Source organism: Somniosus microcephalus, chromosome 16 (assembly GCF_052327205.1).
Source record: "Somniosus microcephalus isolate GS21.2 chromosome 16, FLI_Smic_1.0, whole genome shotgun sequence".
Classification (NCBI taxonomy): Eukaryota; Metazoa; Chordata; class Chondrichthyes; order Squaliformes; family Somniosidae; genus Somniosus; species Somniosus microcephalus.
In genome coordinates, this window is record NC_141002.1 from 8540016 (window position 1) to 8562911 (window position 22896).

A 22896-nucleotide genomic window follows, 5' to 3' on the forward strand; every position below is an offset into this window, starting at 1 on the left:
CTTGAGCATATCAAACCCATCACTCTCTCTCTCTTGCAATGGTGAATGAGGACAGTGGCCTGAATCGCTCCCCTGGGGAAGGCAGAGACAAGAATGGGTAGCGGGAGAAAGAGGGAAGGCAAGATTTGGGCTGCCTCCCACAGCTACTCAACAGAGACTGGGACGGGAGAATCAGACCAGCATTGCCACAGTCCTGGTACACAGTTAGTCCATTCTCCCTCAGAATATGTTTAATAAATAGGAAGTCACACAACACCAGGTTATAGTCCAACAGCTGTATTTGAAATCACAAGCTTTCGGAGCGCTGCTCCTTTGTCAGGTGAAGTGAAGAGAAGCATACAGGCACAGCATATATAGTCAGAGAACACTGCCAGATGATTACAGGTAATCTTTCTAACTGCCCTTTATCACACCTCAGCAGAGAGATAATCACAGCAATCAAAGGTGTGAATGGTGTCCAAACAGGTCAGTCAGGAAAACATTACATCAAAGAACAATGAGGTGGGGTCACAAGGGGTCAAATGTTGCAGATGCTGGGGTCTGTATGAAAAACAAAAAAAGACAAAAAACATTGCTGGAAATCACAGCAGGTCCGGCCGCATCTGTGCAGAAAGAACAAGCCAACGACGACTCGAGTCTGGATGACTCTACGTCAGGTGGGGTTACATGTAGCGTGACATGAACCCAAGATCCCGGTTGAGGCCATCCTCATGAGTGCGGAACTTGGCTATCAGTTTCTGCTCAACAATTTTGCGTTGTCGTGTGTCTCGAAGGCCGCCTTGGAGAATGCTTACCCGAAGATCGGAGGCTTAATGTCCTTGACTGCTGGTGTTCCCCGACTGGGAGGGAACACTCCTGCCTGGCGATTGTTGTGCGGTGTCCGTTCATCTGCTGTCGCAGTGTCTGCATGGTCTCGCCAATGTACCATACTCCGGGGCATCCTTTCCTGCAACGTATGAGGTAGACAACGTTGGCCGAGTCACATGAGTATGTACCATGTACCTGGTGGGTGGTGTCCTCACGTGTGATGATGGTATCTGTGTTGATGATCTGGCATGTCTTGCAGAGGTTGCCGTGGCAGGGTTGTGTGCTGGCGTGGTCGCTGTTCTCGCCCCAATCAAACTCCCCACCTGCCACTGTCCACGGAGCGGGTCGCGGCCAGCCGTCTGGGCGCTTCCGACCAGAAGCGAGAGCCCCTTGGGGCTCACCTCCCCGCCTCACCAGCTAAGTGAAAAAACGATAAGAGTAGTGGTATTTCACCGGCGGCCGAGACCTCCCACTTATTCTACACCTCTCATGTCTCTTCACAGTGCCAGCCTAGAGTCAAGCTCAACAGGGTCTTCTTTCCCCGCTGATTCTGCCAAGCCCATTCCCTTGGCTGTGGGTTCGCTAGATAGTAGGTAGGGACAGTGGAAATCGCGTTCATCCATTCATGCACATCACTAATTAGATGACGAGGCATTTGGCTATTTTGTTACTCATTTAATGGGACTCGTCCCACGAGTGTGTCTATTTTGAGTCTTAACGTGGCTCGTCCACGGGGTCTCGTCCAGCGAATACACACAGAAATCACACAGTACAGATAGAGGCCATTTCGGCCCATCGAGCCTGCACCGACATATATCCCACCCGATCCCCGTAACCCCTACACCAACACATATCCCACCCTATCCCTGTAACCCCACGTATTTAATCCCCCTAACACTAAGGGTCAATTTTTATCATGGGCCATGGGAGGGCCGGGTACTCGGGTGTTAGGGGGGACTGGGTAGTTTCTATGATCTATAGGACAGTTACAGACGGCTTCCTGAATTACCAAGCATGGAGTTCACCACCGAAAGAGATACGTAGCTGAGTTACCGTGTCGTCGGTTAGTTCTCAGAGCCATACACTCTTAGAGTTATTCCCAGAATCATCATCTGATGGTTGTGCTTTATTACTAACAATATTTACAATCATAACGATTAAACAACAGTTTCAATTACTCATCTTTAACGATGATAACACTAGCACATGTAAGAACTATATACATAGAGATGTTATGTTTAATTTACTTTTACACAGACAGTACACCAGCGATTACCGATCGTTGAAGATCTGTAATATTTCCAGTGTTAAGGCTATTGTTAATCTAGAGAGTTGCTTTGAGAAGGCATTGAACCTCTCAATGTTAAGGTATTTCATAAGTGTATTGTTCAGTTCTAGCCATTTCCCTCTGGCTCCCATTACGAACCTGAAGAATTTGATTGATGTTCCCTTGGTCATCTCTGCGATCAGCGGTTCCAGGTGTTTGTATTTTCCGGCCTTCTCCAACGCCTTGTTGTTGCCCTCGAACCGTACCGTCACATCGACCACTGCCACCTCCTGCCCTTTGGTGAATATGATGTCGGGCTTCCAGTCTCCCATCCTGGGTTGTGAATCTGGGCTAGATGTGCATCGTCCACCCGTATTTGGACACCAGTTCTTTCAGCTTGTCCTGGATCTTGCTGTGACGTTTGATTCTCGCATTTTTGACCGCGGGGCATCTTCCTGATATGTGAGCTAAAGACTCGCACGCCACCGAGCATCGTCTACATGTTTTCACCGCATTGTTGTGGCCGTATGAGAGGGTGTACCTTGTGGGATATAGGTTGCACCTCAACGGTAGTCCCATTATCTATTGCGATTGTTTGCGGATGTAAACTGTATTTATCCAAGAGTTTGGTGATCTGTCGTCTCTGTAATAGTGGATTCCGGAGCCTTGGCACCGGAGTTCTGCCCATTTGGCGAATTCCCACTTCCTCCAGTCCGCGTATCTATTGGCTGGTTTGTTGGTCTTTTTAATTCCACATATTGCTCTCACCCTCTCTTCTAATGTGGGCTCCAGCAGTCTGGGCATTTCTGTATCTTGGTTCGCCTCCTCTGGTATACTTGGCAGTCTGGGCTGATCACTGCTTTGGATGGCTTGGGGTGGATTTCAAGTTCCTGAGCCTCATAATGTTCTCTTGGTTATTTTTACCGCGGTACTGGAAAGATGCTTTTATGATCGCATTGTCAGATCTTTCGAGGGATTCGAGTTTTCTTATGATTGCTGATGGAATTTGTATTTCCAGTTTGGGCAGCCCAAGGCCTCCGTCTCTGTTTCTTGTGTATAGAATACCATCCGTGGTTTTGGCTGAGAGATGGAGTATCTCCTTTGCAGCTTTTTTAATTATTTGGTCCAGATTGATAAGTGTGTTCTGTGATGCTTCAGTTAGCGTGAGGTGGTAGTAAATCCGTGGAATCATACGCGTTTTCAGGATTTCGAGCTCCTGTGTTGGTTTTAGTTCAACCTTCCTTAGGCTCTCTATCCATGTGTTGAGTTTTGCGGACCATTTATCCTCTGACTCCTGCCCATGGGTCTATTCGAGCTCCCAGATATTTCTCTATGCCTCCTGGGGGAATGCAGCTCACCGGGCTTCCATTGATGTTCCAATTATCCTTGCGGTTATATAGGAACGTCTACCTCGAACAACTGAAGTGGAATCCAGCTGTCTTCTTTATGTTAATACTGAGACCCGTGTTCTTACAGAATGTCTGCAGGATCTTCAGGTTTGCCGCCATTCCCGAGTGGGAGTCGCTGAGGATTGCGATATCATCCGCAAATGCAAGTGATGAGCAGTTGATTGCTCTGTTATTGTATTTCATCTCTACCCCCCTCTTTGCTCTTTCTAGGGAGCAGATGAGAGGGTCCATCGTAATATTGAACAGTAAGGGCGATAGCGGGTCGCCTTGTTTGACTCCCCTTTTGATGTGGATAGGGTCTGTGTTGGTTCTATCACCGTCATATTGTCAGTATAGAGGCTCTCCACTAAGTGAATGAACCTTCTCGGTACTCCCATCCTTTTAAGTCCAGTTGATAGCAAAGGCCTTTGACTCGGTCGGCCACAAAATGCTAAGTCCACGAAGACAATAGCCAGCTCTTTTCTGTTACTCTTTGCCCCTTTGATTATGTTTTGGAGGATGACGGGTAAGCATGTCGCTAGCCTTCCAGTGCCTCGCCTTACTGGTCGTTCACCAGGAGGGAGTCAGGACAGTGAGTGCTGCTGGGCTATTTGAGCGCAGGCAGGCATCACAGTGGGGCCCACCCACACCAATGTTCCCGCTAATTTATTTTTGGCTGCACGGCCCATTCAAATTACCATGCACGCGCAGTTTTTGTCATTACAATGCCGTTGAACCGGCTGCACAGGACCCACGCAGCTTAAAGGGAACATTGCCCGACACGGTTTGCTGGTTAGCAATCAGGGGTGTGACCTCTGCCAGATTTGTGCCTCCCCCCCCTCCCCCTGCTAATCCAAAAGTGTCCCAACCAACTGTAGCACCTCGACTGAGGGCGAGCTAACTCAGCACAGATCAGGGACTGAAGCTGGCAACTTCCACTCTCTATGGTTTAACACTACACCCAACCTGACCGCCAGGGCCCAGGGGGAGACCGAGTAACTTGGCTTGACTTGCTCCCTGACACTCGGGGCTCGATCAGGAACTTTGCTGCACTGAGAACTGCAGACACAACACCCCACATAGCGCAATGAGAAAGGAAAAATAAAGGAAACGGGGGGGGGGGGAAAGACAAATTCAATTCTACATTTTTTATAAAAATAAAAATACCCAAAAAGGGGCAGTGCAGATGAGGGCGAGGCAGCCAGATGTGGTTGACCATCCAGAGGGTCAGCCTGTAGCCCGACCAGACGCGTCTCTATTTCTTCTTCATGGCTCGCTTCCCTTCTCCTTTCTTTGGCTTCCCTTTGCCTCGCAACTTTTTGAGCCGCCTCATTTCCTCTTTGAAATCTTCGTGCTCGTCTCTGCGGAGGCAAAAGGAGTGAGACAGTCACAGCCGGTCCGGCCAGGCAGCAGGACTCCATTCTGATACCGCGACACGGCCCCGTGCTGCTGACCTCTCTGGTCAGAACACTGGACTCCATCCCCAGTCGCTGTGGATTGAGTACCGCCCGCCTTGTGTTATCGTGTTTTTATACCACTGGCCTTTTCAATTTTAGAAAGTTCCTACCCCACAATTTCCTCCCGAAAGCACAGACCCCCGACTCTGTTCTGGTTCCACAGTGAGCCAGCCAGAGATCTTTGGCACCTCGTGCATACGCCCCCCTCTGTTGACCAAGAGTTCCATCAGACTATTTGACCATGGCTGGCATCACAGCCGAGCCCGATCCCGTTCTCACCAAATCTCCACGTCTGTGCACCTCCAGCAGGGAACACGAGACAGTTCTCAGTCAGAGGAATGCAGCAGCGTGCTCGGGAGGACAGGTCATTTTGGTTCATAGGAACAGGAGTGGGCCATTCAGCCCCTCGAGCCTGTTCTGCCATTCAATTAGATCACAGGAGGTCGTTATCTGATCTTCATCTACCCGCCTTGGTTCTGTAACCCTTAATACCCTTGTCTAACAAAAATCTATCAATCTCAGTTTTGAAATTTTCAATTGACCTCCAGCCTCAACAGCTTTTTGGGGGGGAGAGTTCCAGATTTCTAATACCCTTTGTGTGAAGAAGTGCTTCCCGACATCACCCCTGAACGGCCCAGCTCTAATTTGAAGGTTATGCCCCTTGTTCTGGACTCTCCCACCAGAGGAAGTACTTTCTCTCTCTATCTACCCGATCAACTCCTTTGATCATCTTAAACACCTGAAAGCTCTCCACCACTGGGGGTTTTTCTCACCTCATGTCTGGGTCTGTTGTGACTGATTAAGAACATAAGAAGTAGGAGCAGGAGTAGGCCATACGGCCCCTCGGGCCTGCTCCGCCATTCAATAGGATCATGGCTGATCCGAACCTAGACTCACGTCCACTTCCCTGCCCGCTCCCCGTAACCCCTAATTCCCTTATCAGCTAGGAAACTGTCTATCTCCGTTTTAAATTTATTTAATGTCGCAGCTTCCACAGCTCTCTGAGGTAGCAAATTCCATAGATTTACTGCCCTGAGTGAAGAAGTTTCTCCTCATCTCAGTTTTGAAAGGGCAGCCCCTTATTCTAAGATTATGCCCCCTAGTTCTAGTCTCACCCATCAGTGGAAACATCCTCTCCGCATCCACCCGATCAAGCCCCCTCACAATCTTATTTCGATAAGATCGCCTCTCATTCTTCTGAATTCCAATGAGTAGCGTCCCAACCTACTCAACCTTTCCTCATAAGTCAACCCCTCATCTCCAGAATCAACCGAGTGAACTGACTGATTGATAGAGACTGTTTGTCAACAACTCCATTATTGCACCATGCGACTACCAGGATGGTAGAAGGCAAACTAGATGGACCTTGGTCTTTTATCGACTAGCGATTCCTATGTTCCTACATTCATTTTTTCTGCTCCCTAGCCCAGGTCGATTGCAATGCCCCAACTGCTACATGGGAACATAGGAACTGGAGTAGACCATTTAGCCCCTCGAGCCTGTTCTGCCATTCAATGAGATCGTGGCTGATTTGTGGCCTAACTCCATGTACCCACCTTTGCCCCATATCCCGTAATATCTTTGGTTAACAGAAATCTATCAATCTCGGATTTAAAATTAACAATTGACCCAGCATCAATTGCCGTTTGCGGAAGAGAATTCCAAACTTCTACCACCCTTTGTGTGTAGGAGTGTTTCCCAACTTCACTCCTGAAAGGTCTGGCTCTAATTTTTAGACTATGCCCCCTCGTCCTAGGCTCCCCAACCAGCGGCAATCGTTTCCCTCTATCGAACCTATCTGTTCCCCTTAATATCTTGAAAACTGGCTAAAATCAGGTAGCTCATCCCAACACGGGGATCGAATCTAGAACCCTCCAGTCCAAATAGCTCAGCAGTACACCAGCCAGTACATTTACCTACAAAGACACAAGCTGCATTGTCTGTATGCTCAATGTGTACCATATTTTTATTGCCTCGCTGTTCAGTGTAAACAAAATAAAGCGTGGCCATTCCAGTCACTCCCATTGATAATAAATTTGCATATAATTATCCAGTGCCAAGTGTGCTGGGCAGGAAGAGTGATAGACAGGAAGACTCCTGTGGCACTGCTCATGGCACAGGTTGCTTTAGAAGGACAGCAACATTGCATAATGTAAAATACAAAGCATTATTCTATTGCTAAAGTATAGGTGGGTGTCCATTTTAAGCTTCCTTTGATTCACAGAAGTGGAGAAGGAGGCGAAGTCCTGCCATGCTCGGCAAAGAGCCAGTTTTGCTATCAACCTGGGGGTTGGGGGGGGGGGGGGGGGGAAGGAATACTAAAAGGGGGGGGGATATTAAAGTGGTGGGAGGAGGAATACTAAAGCGTGGCAGGTACAGATTCGCACTGGGAATCACAGCCTGCCTGTCGAGTGCCTTCGCTGAAGCCTTAGGCTGCTCAGAAAGGCACCAACCTCCGACAGAAACCACTGCAAGTGGCATTTCAGACACACAAAATACTACTGTATAGGTAGGTTTAATCCTTGTCTAGTAAAAGTTATTTTTATGTCTTTATCTTATTCCAGTACTGAGCACTCAGTTTAGTGGAAGAAGCTGAGTGAAATGAGAATGGGCAAACTCACTGCTGCTCCTTGTGCCCACCTGAAAATCAATTCAAATCACTCCGCCAGGAGACATGGCAAACACTAACATTCATCAAATCTGAAATGAAGCACAATACGGCTGACACAAACACCGCGTCCTTTTCCACAACGATTAAATAATGTTGGCAATTGTGCTTAGTGCTACCTGCCATTCAGAAGCACCATCACTCAATCTCAAATGATGATACTCCATGCAATAGCATAATACTCTTATTCCAGTGCTGGTGAATTTTGAGCTGACTGAGATGGGCAGGGGGAGTGGGGCCGTACTGGGGAACACAACACTTGGCATTCCAGGCACCTAGTGTCAGTATCGAGCACTCCCAAGGTCAGGCATCCTATGTTTAGAAAGCACAGCAAAGTTCCTTCTGCTGTGACCCAACAATGTGCCTTAGCCCCAGATTCAGAAGACTGCCCATTCTACACCATTCCCCACACCGACCACCCTCAGAGACTGCCAGCTTAGGAGCAGTTTCGTGCTATGGGCCCATGCCTGTTACGAACTGGACTGCGACTGCCCAATCTCATTTTATGTAGGGTCCTTACAACCAGCAGAGAATAGAGTAAATGAGGAGAAACTCTTTCGACTGGCAGGATGGTCAGTAACCAGACGACTCACATTTAAGATAATTGACAAAATAACCAGAGGTGAGGAGAATTTTTATTAACGCAGCGAGTTATTGTGATCTGGAATGCACAGCCTGAAAGGGCGGTGGAAGCAGTGTTGTATCCTTGTTTTCAAATCCCTCCATGGCCTCGCCTCTCCCTATCTCTGTAATCTCCTCCAACCCTACAAGCCTGTGAGATCTCTGCACTCCTCTAATTCTGGCCTCTTGAGCAACCCCGATTTGAATCGCTCCACCGTTGGCTGCCGTGCCTACAGATGCCAAGGCCCTTATATCTGGAATTCCCTCCCTAAACCTCTCTGCCTCTCTTTCCTCCTTCAAGATGCCCCTTAAAACCGACCTCTTTGACCCAGCTTTTGGTCACCTGCCCTAATATCTCCTTATGTGGCTCGGTGTCAGATTTTGTCTGCTAACGCTCCTGTGAAGCAGCTTGGGAAGTTTTACTACGTTAAAGGCGCTATATAAATACAAGTTGCTGTTGTTATGATTCTATGATAATAGAACTATCCCATCAGCACAGGCTGGGTATCAAACCAAATCCCAAGGTGGAAGGACAGTATACTAAACCACTGTATCAGCTACTGCCCCTTCCTGATCCAAACACAGTTCAGTACCCATACTAGTGCTTCCGCTATGTCTTCCTTTTCCCTCAACCGAGGATTCCCCTCGACTGTGTCCGTTCTATTTCCTGCACTTCTGCTCTCACCCCCTGCCCCTCCCTCCCAGAACCACGATAGGGTTCCCCTTGTCCTCACCCTTCACCCCACCAGCATCCACATTCAACGGATCATCCTCCGCCATTTCCGCCACCTCCAGCGTGATCCCACCACCAAACACATCTTCCCCTCCCCTCCCAGCATTCCGAAGGGACTGCTCCCTCCACAACACCCTGGGCCACTCCTCAATCGCCCCCAACAGCCCCTTCCCCTCCCCACGGTACCTTCCTGTGCAAGCGCAGGAGATGCAACCCCTGCCCTTTTACTTCCTCCCTTCCCACTGTCCAGGACCCCAAACACACCTTCCAGGTGAAACAGCAATTTACTTGTACTTCTTGCAAATAGTATACTGTATTCACCGCTCACGATGCGGTCTCCTGCACATTTGGGAGACGAAACGCAGATTGGGTGATCGCTTAGCGGAACACCTTCGTTCAGTCCATGAGGGTGACCCTGAGCTTCCGGTCGCTTGTCACTTTAATTCTCCGCTCCACTCCCACTCAGACCTCTCTGTCCTCGGCCTCTTTCACTGTTCCAATGAAGCTCAACGTAAGCTCGATGAACAGCACCTCATCTTTCTATTAGGCATTTTACAGCCTTCTGGACTTAACATTGAGTTCAACAATTTCAGACCATAACCTCTGCCCCTATTTTTTCAGGCGACAGCTGTTGATGACAACATTTAACCACCTCTGCCTTCCACCCAATCACAGACCGTCCCCTTTGTTCTTTCCTCCCCCCTTCCCTCTTTCCCTGCCCCTGCAGCTGCTTAAAATCTGTTTCATCTCTAACTTTTTCCAGTTCTGATGAAGGGTCACCGACCTGAAACATTAACTCTGTTTCTCTCTCCACGGACGCTGTCTGACCTGCTGAGTGTTTCCAGCATTCTCTGTTGTTATTGTAGTTCAGTATTAAACTGTGTGTCAGCTGCTCGGCTGTGCTCCATCAGGCATCTGCTGCAAGATACAAATCGCGTGCGTCCTGAATCGCGGCCCCCTCCCCCCCCCCCCCCCGCGAACAGGCGGAGCTAATCAAGAAAGCTATGTGGCGACGGGACAAGAGAGAAACGAGCACCATTACCTGTACAAACCCAGGAATCGCACCTTCTTCATCAGGGTGTAGTACTGGTTGTGCTGTGGGTACCAGTCATACACCTCTTTCCGTAGTGCTAGTGGCTGCTCGCTGAACAGCTTCACCACCTTCATCGAGCGGTCATCAGTGGGCCGAGCAACCTCCTGAAAGATCTGTGCACTGAGACGTGCCATGCGCCGCGCGTAATTGGACAGCGTCGCCATCACAGCTTCTCGAGTGTAAAAGCAGTCAGCCCCTGCAAGGGAAACAGCAGTACAATGTGGCAGTGTCGGCAGCAAGCTTTAGTATTAACGAATACCAATGGTCCGAAAACAAACACTAAATTTTAATGCTGTGCTACGCTCCATTCTCAAAAGGCACCTTTTACCACTCCGTGACACACCTGTACCCATCAGTACTATACCCCAGTGTTATACAGTGACAGACCTGTACCCACCAGTACTGTACCTGTGTTATATAGTGACAGACCTGTCCCCACCAGTGCTGTACCTGTGTTATACAGTGACAGACCTGTCCCCACCAGTGCTGTACCTGTGTTATACAGTGACAGACCTGTACCCACCAGTACTGTACCTGTGTTATACAGTGACAGACCTGTCCCCACCAGTGCTGTACCTGTGTTATACAGTGACAGACCTGTACCCACCAGTACTGTACCTGTGTTATACAGTGACAGACCTGTACCCACCAGTACTGTACCCCACTGTTATACAGTGACAGACCTGTACCCACCAGTGCTGTACCGTGTTATACAGTGACAGACCTGTACCCACCAGTACTGTACCCCAGTGTTATACAGCGACAGACCTGTACCCACCAGTACTGTACCTGTGTTATACAGTGACAGACCTGTCACCACCAGTGCTGTACCCCAGTGTTATACAGTGACAGACCTGTACCCACCAGTACTGTATCCCGGTATTATACAGTGACAGACCTGGACCCACCAGTGCTGTACCCCAGTGTTATACAGTGACAGACTTGTACCCACCAGTACTATACCCCAGCGTTATACAGTGACAGACGTGTACACCAGTACTGTACCGCAATGTTATAGTGACAGACCTGTAGCCACCAGTACTGTGCCCGTGTTATACAGTGACAGACCTGCACCCACCAGTACTGTACCTGTGTTATACAGTGACAGACCTGCACCCACCAGTACTGTACCCCAGTGTTATACAGTGACAGACCTGCACCCACCAGTACTGTACCTGTGTTATACAGTGACAGACCTGCACCCACCAGTACTGTACCCCAGTGTTATACTGTGACAGACCTGTACCCACTAGTGCTGTACCCCAGTGTTATACAGTGACAGACTTGTAGCCACCAGTACTGTACCCCACTGTTATATAGTGACAGATCTGTACCCACCAGTACTGTACCCCAGTGTTATACAGTGACAGACCTGTTCCCACCAGTGCTGTACCCCAGTGTTATACACTGACAGACCTGTACCCACCAGCACTGTACCCCAGTGTTATACAGTGACAGACCTGTACCCACCAGTACTGTACCCCAGTGTTATACAGTGACAGACCTGTACCCACCAGTACTGTACCCCAGTGTTACACAATGACAGACTTGTACCCACCGGTACTGTACCCATGTTAGTGATAGACCTGTACCCGCCAGTACTGTACCCGTTATAGTGACCGACCTGTGCCCACCAATACTGTACCCCCGTGTTATAGTGACAGATCTGTACCCACCAGTACTGTACCCGTGTTATACAGTGACAGACCTGTACCCACCAGCACTGTACCCCAGTGTTATAGTGAGAAACCTGTACCCACCAATACTGTACCCGTTATACAGTGAGACCTGTACCCACCAGTACTGTATGCATTATACAGTGACAGACCTGTACCGACCAGTATTGTACCCCAGTGTTATACAGTGACAGACCTGTACCCACCAGTACTGTACCCTAGCGTTATACAGTTACAGACCTCTACTCACCAGAACTGTACCCCAGTGTTATACAGTGACAGACCTCTAACCACCAGTACTATACCCCAGTGTTATACAGTGACAGACCTGTACCCACCAGTACTGTACCCTAGCGTTATACAGTTACAGACCTCTACTCACCAGAACTGTACCCCAGTGTTATACAGTGACAGACCTCTAACCACCAGTACTTTACCCCAGTGTTATACAGTGACAGGCCTGTACCCACCAGTACTGTACTATAGTTATACAGTGACAGACCTCTAACCACCAGTACTTTACCCCAGTGTTATAGTAAGACCAGTACCCACCAGTACTGTAACCCAGAGTTATACAGTGACAGACCTGTGCCCACCAGTACTGTACCCGTGTTATACAGTGACAGACCTGTACCCACCAGTACTGTACCCCAGTGTTATACAGCGACAGACCTGTACCCACCAGTACTGTAACCCAGTGTTATAGTGACAGACCTGTACCCACCAGTACTGTAACCCAGTGTTATACAGTGACAGACCTGTACCCACCAGTACTGTAACCCAGTGTTATACAGCGACAGACCTGTACCCACCAGTACTGTAACCCAGTGTTATACAGTGACAGACCTGTACCCACCAGTACTGTACTAGTTATACAGTGACAGACCTGTACCCACCAGTACTGTACCCGTGTTATACAGTGACAGACCTATACCCACCAGTACTGTACCCCAGTGTTATACAGTGACAGACCTGTACCCACCAGTACTGTAACCCAGTGTTATACAGCGACAGACCTGTACCCACCAGTACTGTACTAGTTATACAGTGACAGACCTGTACCCACCAGTGCTGTACCCCAGTGTTATACAGTAACAGACCTATACCCACCAAAACTGTACACAGTTTTCCAGTGATAGACCTCTACCCACCAGTATTATAGCCGTGTTACACAGTGACAGAGCTATACCCACTTTCTCACCTTTCTCTGTGTGCTTCTTGCTCCTTCCGCCAGCAGCTTCCGCCGGAAGTCGGTCCTCCCGCCTCACAGGCTCGGCCGGCCCGGGCCGCGCTTCGATGAGCCGGGCCGCGGGCCGCGAGTAGCGGCTTCCCGGAGTCAGGCGGATTCCCATAACTCGGTGAAGGACAGGGAAGCAGCGGGTCGTCCGGCCTGGGGCAGTGAGCTGCCGAAGCGGCTCACAGCAGCAGCAGCAGCAGCAGCCCATCGTCACTGCAACACTAAACACTGACCTTGCAGGATTTTTATTCCCTGCCCCTTCAGCTCCCCAATGCAGTCAGTGTGCAGTAAAGTCCATTTGCACACCAATGTCTGGCTGTGTTAGCTCACAATCTGGTTCTCCAGCTTAAGGTCAGGGTGCCAAACTCTGCTGGGAGTTGCAGCCCTCCTGACAGCCGCTTGTAGCAAAGGCAAAGCAGTCATAATAAAGAAAGACTTGCATTTATATAGCGCCTTTCACAACCACCGGACAGCCAATGAAGTACCGAAGTGTAGTCACTGTTGTAATGTGCGAAACGCAGCAGCCAATTTGCACACAGCAAGCTTCCACAAACAGCAATGTGATAATGACCAGATAACCTGTTTTTGTTACGTTGATTCAGGGATAAATATTGGCCAGGACACCAGGGACAACTCCTCTGCTCTTCAAAATAGTGCCATGGGATCTTTTACGTCCACCTGACAGAGCAGACAGGGCCTCGGTTTAATGTCTCATCCAAAAGACAGTACCTCCGAAAGTGCCGCACTCCCTCAGCACTGCATTGGAGTGTCAGCCTAGATTTGTGTGCTCAAGTCCCAGGAGTGGGACTTCAACCCACAACCTTTTTGCTTCAGAGGCGAGTGTGCTGCCAACTGAGCCACAGCTGACACTGTAATGGGAGATTTTATTTTTCAGACAGACTGGGAGGCGCAAAACAGCACAAGTCATCCAGGAAATGAATTTCTAGAGAGTATCCAGTTTTCTGAAACAATGGGGTTGATATTTACCCGCCAGGATGGTCGCGGTGGATTAGGGGATAAAAGTTTTAAATTATGGGACATGAACCCAACCTGCCGCGTACACACCGGTCGGAGGTGGGTTGAGTGGCGTGCCTCTGTTCCGTTTTGGAGCAGCAGGACATTTCAATATCGTAGTTAAGTCCAGCTCCCACAGTGCAGTTATGTAAACGGTTGCCGGCAGGGTTTCCCAGGGCTCGGGAAACCAGCCGTTAAATGGAGACGGGAGCAGTCGGCTTTCCTTTCCTGGCTCCCATGTTAGCTGATGTTGTTAACAGTTCTCTCCTCAGGTATTGTCCCCTGCCCCTTCAAATCTTCCGGCATCGTCCCCTCCTTAAAAAAAAAACCTTGACCCCTCTGTCCTTGCAAACTACCGCCCCATCTCCAACCTTCTTTTCCTCTCCAAAGTCCTTGAACGTGTTGTCACCTCCCAAATCCATGCCCATCGTCACCATCTTCCAGCTGGGTGGGACTGCACTCACCTGGTTCCAATCTTATCTATCTAATCATAGCCAGAGAATCACCTGCAATGGCTTCTCTTCCCGCTCCCGCACCGTTACCTCTGGAGTCCCCAAAGAATCTATCCTTGGCCCCCTTCTATTTCTCATCTACATGCTGCCCCTCGGCGACATCATCCGAAAACACAATGTCAGTTTCCACCTGTACGCAGACGACACCCAGCTCTACCTCACCACCACTTCTCTCGACCCCTCCACGGTGTCTAAATTGTCACACTGCTTGTCCAACATCCAGTTCTCGATGAACAGCAATTTCCTCCAACTGAATATTGGGAAGACCGAAGCCATTGTCGTCGGTCCCTGCCACAAACTCCGTTCCCTAGCCGCCAACTCCATCCCTCTCCCTAGCATCTGTCTGAGGCTGACCCCAAGATGAGCTTCCAACCACACACCACGCCATCACTAAGAACGCTTATTTCCACCTCCGGAACATCGCTTGACTCCGCCCCTGCCTCAGCTCATCCGCTGCTGAAATCCTCATCCATGACTTTGTTACCTCCAGACTTGACTATTCCAACGCACTCCTGGCTGGCCTCCCACATTCCACCCTACATAAACTTGAGGTCATCCAAAACTTTGCTGCCCGTGTCCTAACTCGCACCAAGTCCCGTTCATCCATCTCCCCTGTGCTCGTTGACCTGCACTGGCTCCAGGTTAAGCAACGCCTTGATTTTAAAATTCTCATCCTTGTTTTCAAATCTCTCCATCGCCTCACCCCTCCCTATCTCTGCAATCTCCTCCGGCCCCACAACCCTCCGAGATATCTGCGCTCCTCTAATTCTGAATTCTTGAGCATCCCTGATTTTAATCGCTCCACCATTGGCAGCCGTGCCTTCAACTGCCTGGGACCTAAGCTCGAATTCACTTCCTAAACTTCTCCGCCTCTCCTTCCTCCTTTAAGACGCTCCTTAAAACCTACCTCCATCTTTCCTAATATCTCCTTATGTGGCTCCGTTTCAAATGTTGTCTGATAACATTCTTGTGAAGGGCCTTGGGACATTTTACTGTGTTAAAGGCACTATATAAATACAAGTTGATTGGCCTTGTTAAGCCCGCCCTGTGGGCTTACTGGCCAATTAACAGGAAGCGGGTCTGATGACGCCATTTGATGACACGTCATCTGCCCGTTTCCTTAAAGGGACCATGCACAATTTTATTTTGATGGTTGATCTGTCAGTAGCATTGAGGTGCTGCAAACACTGTCAATCACTGCACAAAGGTGAACACTTGCACCCAGGCTCTCCAATGACTCCCTCCATATGCTTATGGAGGGAGTCACAGCACACAGGGAGGCTCTCCTCCCTTCCAAGGGCGGAAGAGACCTCCCCAGGACACCAACTTACCTTGAACCTCCACCCAACCCTCTGTATCTACTTTATCACTACCCCATCTCACTAGCCACCCCTCACGCTCACCCTCATCCTGCTGCAAGCATACCAACTAACAATACACAAAGGTAGGCACTTGAGAGGTTTAGCCGATGTCCATGTGAAGTTTCTGGTAATGTGTTGTCATACAATGTAATATCTTTTTCCAAAAGTGCCCCTTATTGGACAGATCTGAACGCACCTTGAGAAGTGTCTTACTGAGTTCCAGTGATTATTCAGTCATAACTCCCCCGCCCCGCTATAGTGGTGTGTGTGCATGGAATGGCTTGGACATTAAAGGGATGCTTCATGGTGCTGGTGTGGGATGGTGTCAACCTAGCACATCAAGTGTAGAAAATCTGGCCATGGTGATGCCTCCCGGCCAGCAATTTTTGTCAGGGCCTGATGCCCTGTGTCCAGTGCAGCATCAGGTGGGTGAGGAGAAGGTTGGCGCTCCTGGTGTTGTTGCTGCTGTTGTGGTGGGTTGTGGAGCTGCCGCGGTTGCTCTTCCTCCGAATCTGATGACCAGGATGAGAGGATGTAAATGGTTCCCATCCCGTTGCTATAGATTCCAGTTGAGGCAAGAAGCTTGCAAGCGCACACTCAAAGTGGCCTGAAATGATTCCAATCAGGCAACACTGCAGATGTGTGTCAGCTTGAACAGTCAAGGTCAGTAGATTTGCAAAATCTTATCCCAAACCTCCAACAACAAAGATGTTGCATTGGAATGTCAGCCATGTTACAGGAGCGCTTTTAAAGTGCTGCACCAATGACTACAAATCATGTCCTCCAGCAACTGTTCCTGTGTTGTCAAACATCGTAAAGTGTTTTGCAAGACTATTTTCAGATTTGTACTCTTTTTAAAAAAATTATAATGTATTGATTTAAAAAAAAATAAAAGCAAAGACACAGCAGTCCATCAGCATAAGAGAAAAGTGAGGTTAACATTTCAGATAAAGGTGCCTTATTAGAACTGGAAATGAAGAAAAGTCCTTTTATAGGACTGACCACAGCAGAGAGAGAAGGAGAGAATCACAGATGGGGGTCAAACAAGCTTACTGCTGGTGGGAAAAGAGCAGCTAAATGAGTTTTATTGCCTGGACAAGTCTCCCTTCCTTTTCCAGCTGTCCACAGGGTTACCAACTCTGGTTGAATGCTTTCCTGTAGGTTTAATCAAATGATTTCCCGCCCAGTCAAACAGCCTTTGTTCCCTGATCTCCAATATTGTTAGAACCAATAAACTAAAGTATTCAAGGAAAATGAAATAAAATACCTTCCCAGGTACTTCACGGGTCCAAACCAGGTGTTTGCATGGGGATGTGTGGTATGACCCCACCAATACAGTGACTTTAGAGTGGGATGGGAAAAGTCAGGAGATTACCGCAGGAGTAGTCCCCGGCCCCCCTCAACCAGTGATCCTGGGAAGGGATCCTCCAGAATTTGAAGCACTCGTTGAAAACGAGGTTCAGAATAGGCCCGTGACGGACACGGATGCTAATGAGGAGTTTGCTCAAAATTTCCCCTTTGTGGACCCTGACCTATTTCAGGGAATTGGGGAAAAACAAAAATCTAACGGAGAGTGGAGGTGGGATAAGGCTCAAGGAGCTAGAGAACGGGTCCCCACCATTTTAGTAGGAGATCAACTCGAGACCCCGTCCCCTCAAAGAGCACCTCTGTCAGTCACAGAGGGAGAATGTTCCTGAGAGGAACTTCTCAGGAGAACGGAAGGCTCCCTAGAGGAGCTTCACGTGAGTATGACAGATTACAAACGGGAACAGGCTAATGACCTGGCTTTTCAGAATGTGAAAACTGAAGTGGTATCGGTTAATGGACACTCGGTAGAAGTAAGTTAAAAAGAGTTGGGCCTTGCTATATAATTGAGAATGATTTGTTGTGCAGGGTGACCAGTGAGCACGGTATAGGTTCCAAAACCCTTTTGATGACATGGTATTAGATCTGGCCCATAAATACTTGTTGAGGTAGAAAAACCCCAGGAGTAAATCTTACAATGATTTTTTGGCCAAGGATTTATAAAGAAGTTCTATTATATTGTAATTCCTGTCTAGAATGTCAGTTGGCATGACCTAAACCTCATCTCCACGCTCCGTTGGTTCCCCCGACCCATAACCAATGTACCATTTGGAAGAATTGCTATAGACCTGGTGTGGCCTTTGGAAAGGTATGTCAAGGGAAAACAGTATATTCTAGTGATAGTTGATTATACAACCTGGTATCCAGAGACTATTCACTTACGGGACATGGCATCAAAAAACATTGTAGGGATTCTTTAGGTCTTCACAAAGGAGGACCCAAATAACCGACCAGAGATGTCGGGGAACATAGGGTCTGATGAAAGGGAGGAACTGAAAGAAATCAGTATTTGTAGGGAAATGGTGTTAGGGAAATTGACAGTATTGAAGGCCGATAAATCCCCAGGGCCTGATAATCTACATCCTAGGGTACTTAAGGAAGTGGCCCTAGAAATAGTAGATGTATTGCTGATCATCTTCCAACATTCGATGAAATCTGGAACAGTACCCATGGATTGGAGGATAGCTAATGTTACCCCACTATTCAAAGAAGGTGGTAGAGAGAATACGGGGAATTACAGACCGGTAAGCCTGACATCGGTAGTGGTGAAAATGATAGAGTCCATTATAAAAGATGTAATAGCAGAGCACTTGTAAAACAGTGACAGGATCGGACAAAGTCAACATGGATTTACAAAAGGTAAATCGTGCTTGACTAATCTACTGGAATTTTTTGAGGATGTAACTGGTAAAATAGATAAGGGAGAACCAGTGGATGTGGTGTATTTGGACTTTCAAAAGGCTTTCGATAAGGTCCCGCATAAGAGATTAGCATGTAAAGTTAAGGCACATGGGATTGGGGGCAAGGTATTGACTTGGATAGAGAACTGGTTGGCAGACAGAAAGCAAAGAGTTGGAATAAACGGGTCTTTTTCTGAGTGGCAGGCAGTGACTAGTGGGGTACCGCAGGGATTGGTCCTTGGACCCCAGCTATTCACAATATATATTAATGATGATCTAGACAAGGGAACTAGATGTAATAACTCCAAGTTTGCAGATGACACAAAGCTGGGTGGGCATGTGTCCTGTGAGGAGGATGTCGAGAAAATCCAGGATGATTTGGACAGGTTGGGTGATTGGGCAGAAGCATGGCAGATGCAATATAACGTGGATAAATGTGAGGTTATCCACTTTGGTGTCAAAAATAGGAAGGCAGATTATTATCTGAATGGCAATAGATTGGGAGAAGGGGAGGTGCAATGAGACCTGGGTGTCCTTGTGCACCAGTCGCTGAAGGTAAGCATGCAGGTGCAGCAGGCGTTTAAGAAGGCAAATGGTATGTTGGCCTTCGTAGCGAGAGGGTTTGAGTACAGGAACTAGGATGTCTTGCTGCAGTTGTACAGGGCCTTGGTGAGACCACATCTTGAGTATTGTGTGCAGTTTTGGTCGCCTTATCTGAGGAAGGATGTTCTTGCCATGGAGGGAGTTCAGCAAAGATTCAACAGGCTGATACCTGGGATGGCAGGAATGACGTATGAGGTGAGATTGGGTCGATTGAGCTTATACTCGCTGGAGTTTAGAAGAATGAGAGGGGATCTCATTGAAACTTCTAAAATTCTGACAGGACTGGACAGACTAGATGCAGGAAGGATGTTCCCGATGGTCGGGGAGTCCAGAACCAGGGGGTTACAGTCGAAGGATAAGGGGTAAGCCATTTAGGACAGAAATGAGGAGGAATTTCTTCACCCAGAGAGTGGTGAACCTGTGGAATTCTCTACCAGAAGGCAGCAGAGGCCAATTCATTCATTAAATATATTCAAGAAGGAGTTGGATATATTTCTTAAGGCTAAAGGGATCAGGGGAGAAAGCAGGGACAGAGTACTAAGTTTGGATGATCAGCCATGATCGCATTGAATGGCGGAGCAGGATCGAGGGGTCCAATGGCCTACTCCTGCTCCTATCTTCTATGTTTCTATGTTTCTAACAGATCACGGGACTCTGTTTACATCCAAACTCATGGGAGACATTGGTATATCATCCTCAGAACAATGGGTTGGTAGAGCGCTTCAATAAAACTTTGAAAAGTAAGCTTCGGAAAGTAGTAGACAGTGTTATGTCCGTGTATCTTAATGTTGTGTCCTTCAATAATCAGACAACAGACTGCAGGGAACGATTCAACAGGTGTTTACTGAATGAGGGTTACTCTAGAACTAACTGTACAGATCACTACTCAGGGTTTATATACAGGTGTGGTCACTGCCGGTACTACAGTATACAGGAGCTGTAAAAAGTAGTTCTCTCCCTTAAGGTAAATATACATTACATACATTACAATTCCTCCCCTTTTAGATTAACAGTACCATAATACTCATTTAACAATTAACATTTTTAATATGCAATGTTATATGAAAATAGTCCATTCATATATTCAGTCTCTGGGGAGGCTTCCTGATTCTTTCTGGATAACGCCTTTCCCGAGTGTCTTGCTCTTGGTGCGGAGGCGATTCTAGCACCCTGTTGTCAGTTGATTCATCAGCTTCCAATGCTATTGTTTCTGAGGTAGATGCGACCTGTACGTCGGGATCCTCACCAGGTACGTATGGCCGAGACATGGGGTTGACTCGTTCCTGTGACTCTAGGATCTGGTCAGCATGGCGTCTCACAATGTTCTCCCCAACATCCACTGTGTACATTAGTGGCCCCTGCCATGTGCATATCGTTCCTGGTTGCCATTTCTCTGTTCGGTAGTCGCGGGCCAAGACTGGTTGCCCTACATTGAAGCTCCTTGGCGGCTTCTCATTGATGTGCTGGAATTGCTTACTCACAACATCTCTTCGTACATTTGGTCTGAGCAAATCCAGACGAGATCTCAACCTTCAGTTAAAGGACATCATGGCCGGGGCCTGGTTGGTGACTGCATGTGTCGCATTTCTGTAGGCTAACAGGAAATTGTCCACCTTATGCTGCAGTGGAATGTCGTCATCGCACATGGCCTTTACTGCTTTTTTAAAGGTTTGTACGAACCTCTTAGCCAATCCATTTGTGGCTGGATGATACGGGGTGGATGTGTAATGCCTTACCCCATTCCTTTTCATAAATCTTCGAAACTCTTCGGACACAAACTGTGGTCCGTTATCAGAGCAAATCTGCTCTGGCAAGCCGTTCCTGGCAAAAATGGTCCGTAGGACTGCAATAGTTTTCTCCGTGGTGGTGGAGGACATTTTGATCACCTCAGGCCATTTCGAGTGCGCATCCACGGCTATTAAAAACATTGAGTCCATGAATGGACCAGCAAAATCAATATGCACCCGTTGCCATGGAGATGAGGGCCACTCCCATGGGTGTAGAGGGGCATGTGGTGGTGCATTTTGGACCTTCTGGCATCCTGAGCAGCTCTTTGTCAGGTCCTCGATTTGCTGATCGATCCCCGGCCACCACACATAAGCCCTAGCAAGGCTTTTCATTTTCACCCCTCCCAGATGACCTTCGTGAAGCTCATTGAGCACTCTCTCCCTTAACTTGGGGGGAATTACCACTCGGGATCCACACATCAAGGTCCCCTGGCATACTGACAGCTGTTCTCTTCTGGATGAGAATGCTGACAACAGTGAGTCGCCATGTGCTGGCCATCCCTTCACCGTCAAATCATACACCCGAGACAGTGTCGGGTCATTTCGGGTCTCCTTCTCTATACCAGCGTTAGTTACTGGCAAGCATTCAATTATAGTCGAATGAAATATTTCGACAGGATCCACTGCTGGTGCTTCCTCCGCAGTAGGCAGTGGCAGGCGTGATAGCCCATCAGCGTTTCCATGCTGTTTCGTGCCCTTATACTCAATTTCATATTGGTGCGCCCCTAGAAAAAGAGACCATCTTTGTAGCCGTTGCGCAGTCATCACCGGAACGCCCTTCTTTGGATTAAAGATGGAGACAAGTGGTTGGTGGTCAGTCAGCAAGGTGAACTTCTGCCCGTGCAGATAGTGATTGAACTTTTTCACTCCCCATACTAGGCTGAGGGCCTCCCTGTCAATCTGGGCGTAGTTACGCTCGGCTGAGGTTAGTGACCGAGACGCAAAGGCTACTGGCCTCTCCGAGCCGTCCGGGAATTCGTGCGACAGCACCGCTCCAATGCCATAGGGTGATGCATCACACGCCAACCGAATTGGTAGTGCTGGGTTGAAATGAGCCAACACCTCTTTTGATGTGATCAATGCTTTGCTCTTCTGGAAAGCTCGTTTACATTTGTCACTCCACTTCCATGGTACCCCTGTTTGCAGTAGGGTGTTCAGTGGGTGTAGTACGGTAGACAAATTCGGCAAGAACTTATGGTAGTAGTTCACCAGCCCGAGGAACGACCTCAGTTGTGACACATTTTCCGGTGCTGGAGCCTTGACTACTGCCTCAATCTTTTCAGGGGACTTATGTAACCCCTCTTTATCAATAACGTGGCCACAATACGAGATCTGCTTCTGGAAAAACTCGCATTTGTGGCGATTAGCTCGGAGCCCATATTCCTTCAATCTAGTGAGCACCTGCTCCAGGTTGGCGAGGTGATCACTGTCATTTTCGCCCGTGACCAGGATGTCGTCCAAATAACACTGGGTCCCTGGAATCCCTTGCAGGACTTGTTCCATTGCCCTTTGCCAAATAGCCGGAGCTGATGCTACCCCGAACACCAGCCGGTTGTATTGGTAGAGACCTTTATGAGTGTTGATCGTGAGGTACTGTTTCGAGGCTTCTTCTACCTCCATTTGCAGGTACGCCTGGGCCAGATCAATCTTAGTGAAGCGTTTCCCTCCAGATAGCGAGTCGAAAATATCTTCAATCCGCGGAAGCGGATATTGTACAGTGTGAAGGACTGGGTTCACTGTCACCTTAAAGTCCCCACAGATGCGAACCTTCTTTGGTTCCCCAGGCGTATTACTCAACGACCTCTTCATTACAGGAACGATGGGTGTCGCCCACTCGCTCCAGTCCACTTTGGACAGTACTCCTGAACGTTCCAAACCTTCCAGCTCTGCTTCGACGGCTGGGCGGA

The 22896-nt window shown here is 48.4% G+C and overlaps 1 protein-coding gene across 2 annotated transcripts; it reads right to left on the reverse strand.

The window, feature by feature from the left end:
• Window positions 1-256: 256 nt before the first annotated feature.
• Window positions 257-13006, reverse strand: mrps33 (mitochondrial ribosomal protein S33). 2 transcript variants are annotated; one of them, XM_086008587.1, is made up of 3 exons: window positions 12912-13006; window positions 9984-10230; window positions 257-4823 (listed from the first exon to the last, which is right to left on the reverse strand). In XM_086008587.1, the coding sequence occupies exons 2-3, from the start codon at window positions 10196-10198 to the stop codon at window positions 4718-4720; spliced, it is 321 nt and encodes a 106-aa protein (XP_085864713.1). In that variant the 5' UTR covers window positions 10199-10230; window positions 12912-13006; the 3' UTR covers window positions 257-4717. The 2 variants fall into 2 exon arrangements, with proteins under 2 accessions (XP_085864713.1, XP_085864714.1); XM_086008588.1 differs by having other exon boundaries at window positions 12862-12912.
• Window positions 13007-22896: the final 9890 nt, after the last annotated feature.

What these genes read in the sequence shown, in the direction of transcription:
- mrps33 (XM_086008587.1), bottom strand. Translation starts at nt 10,198, where the DNA reads ATGGCGACGCTGTCCAATTACGCGCGGCGCATGGCACGTCTCAGTGCA. An exon ending in CGATTCCTGGGTTTGTACAG is followed by an intron (nt 4,824 to 9,983) that starts GTAATGGTGCTC and finishes TTGCCTCCGCAG; the next exon opens with AGACGAGCACGAAGATTTCA.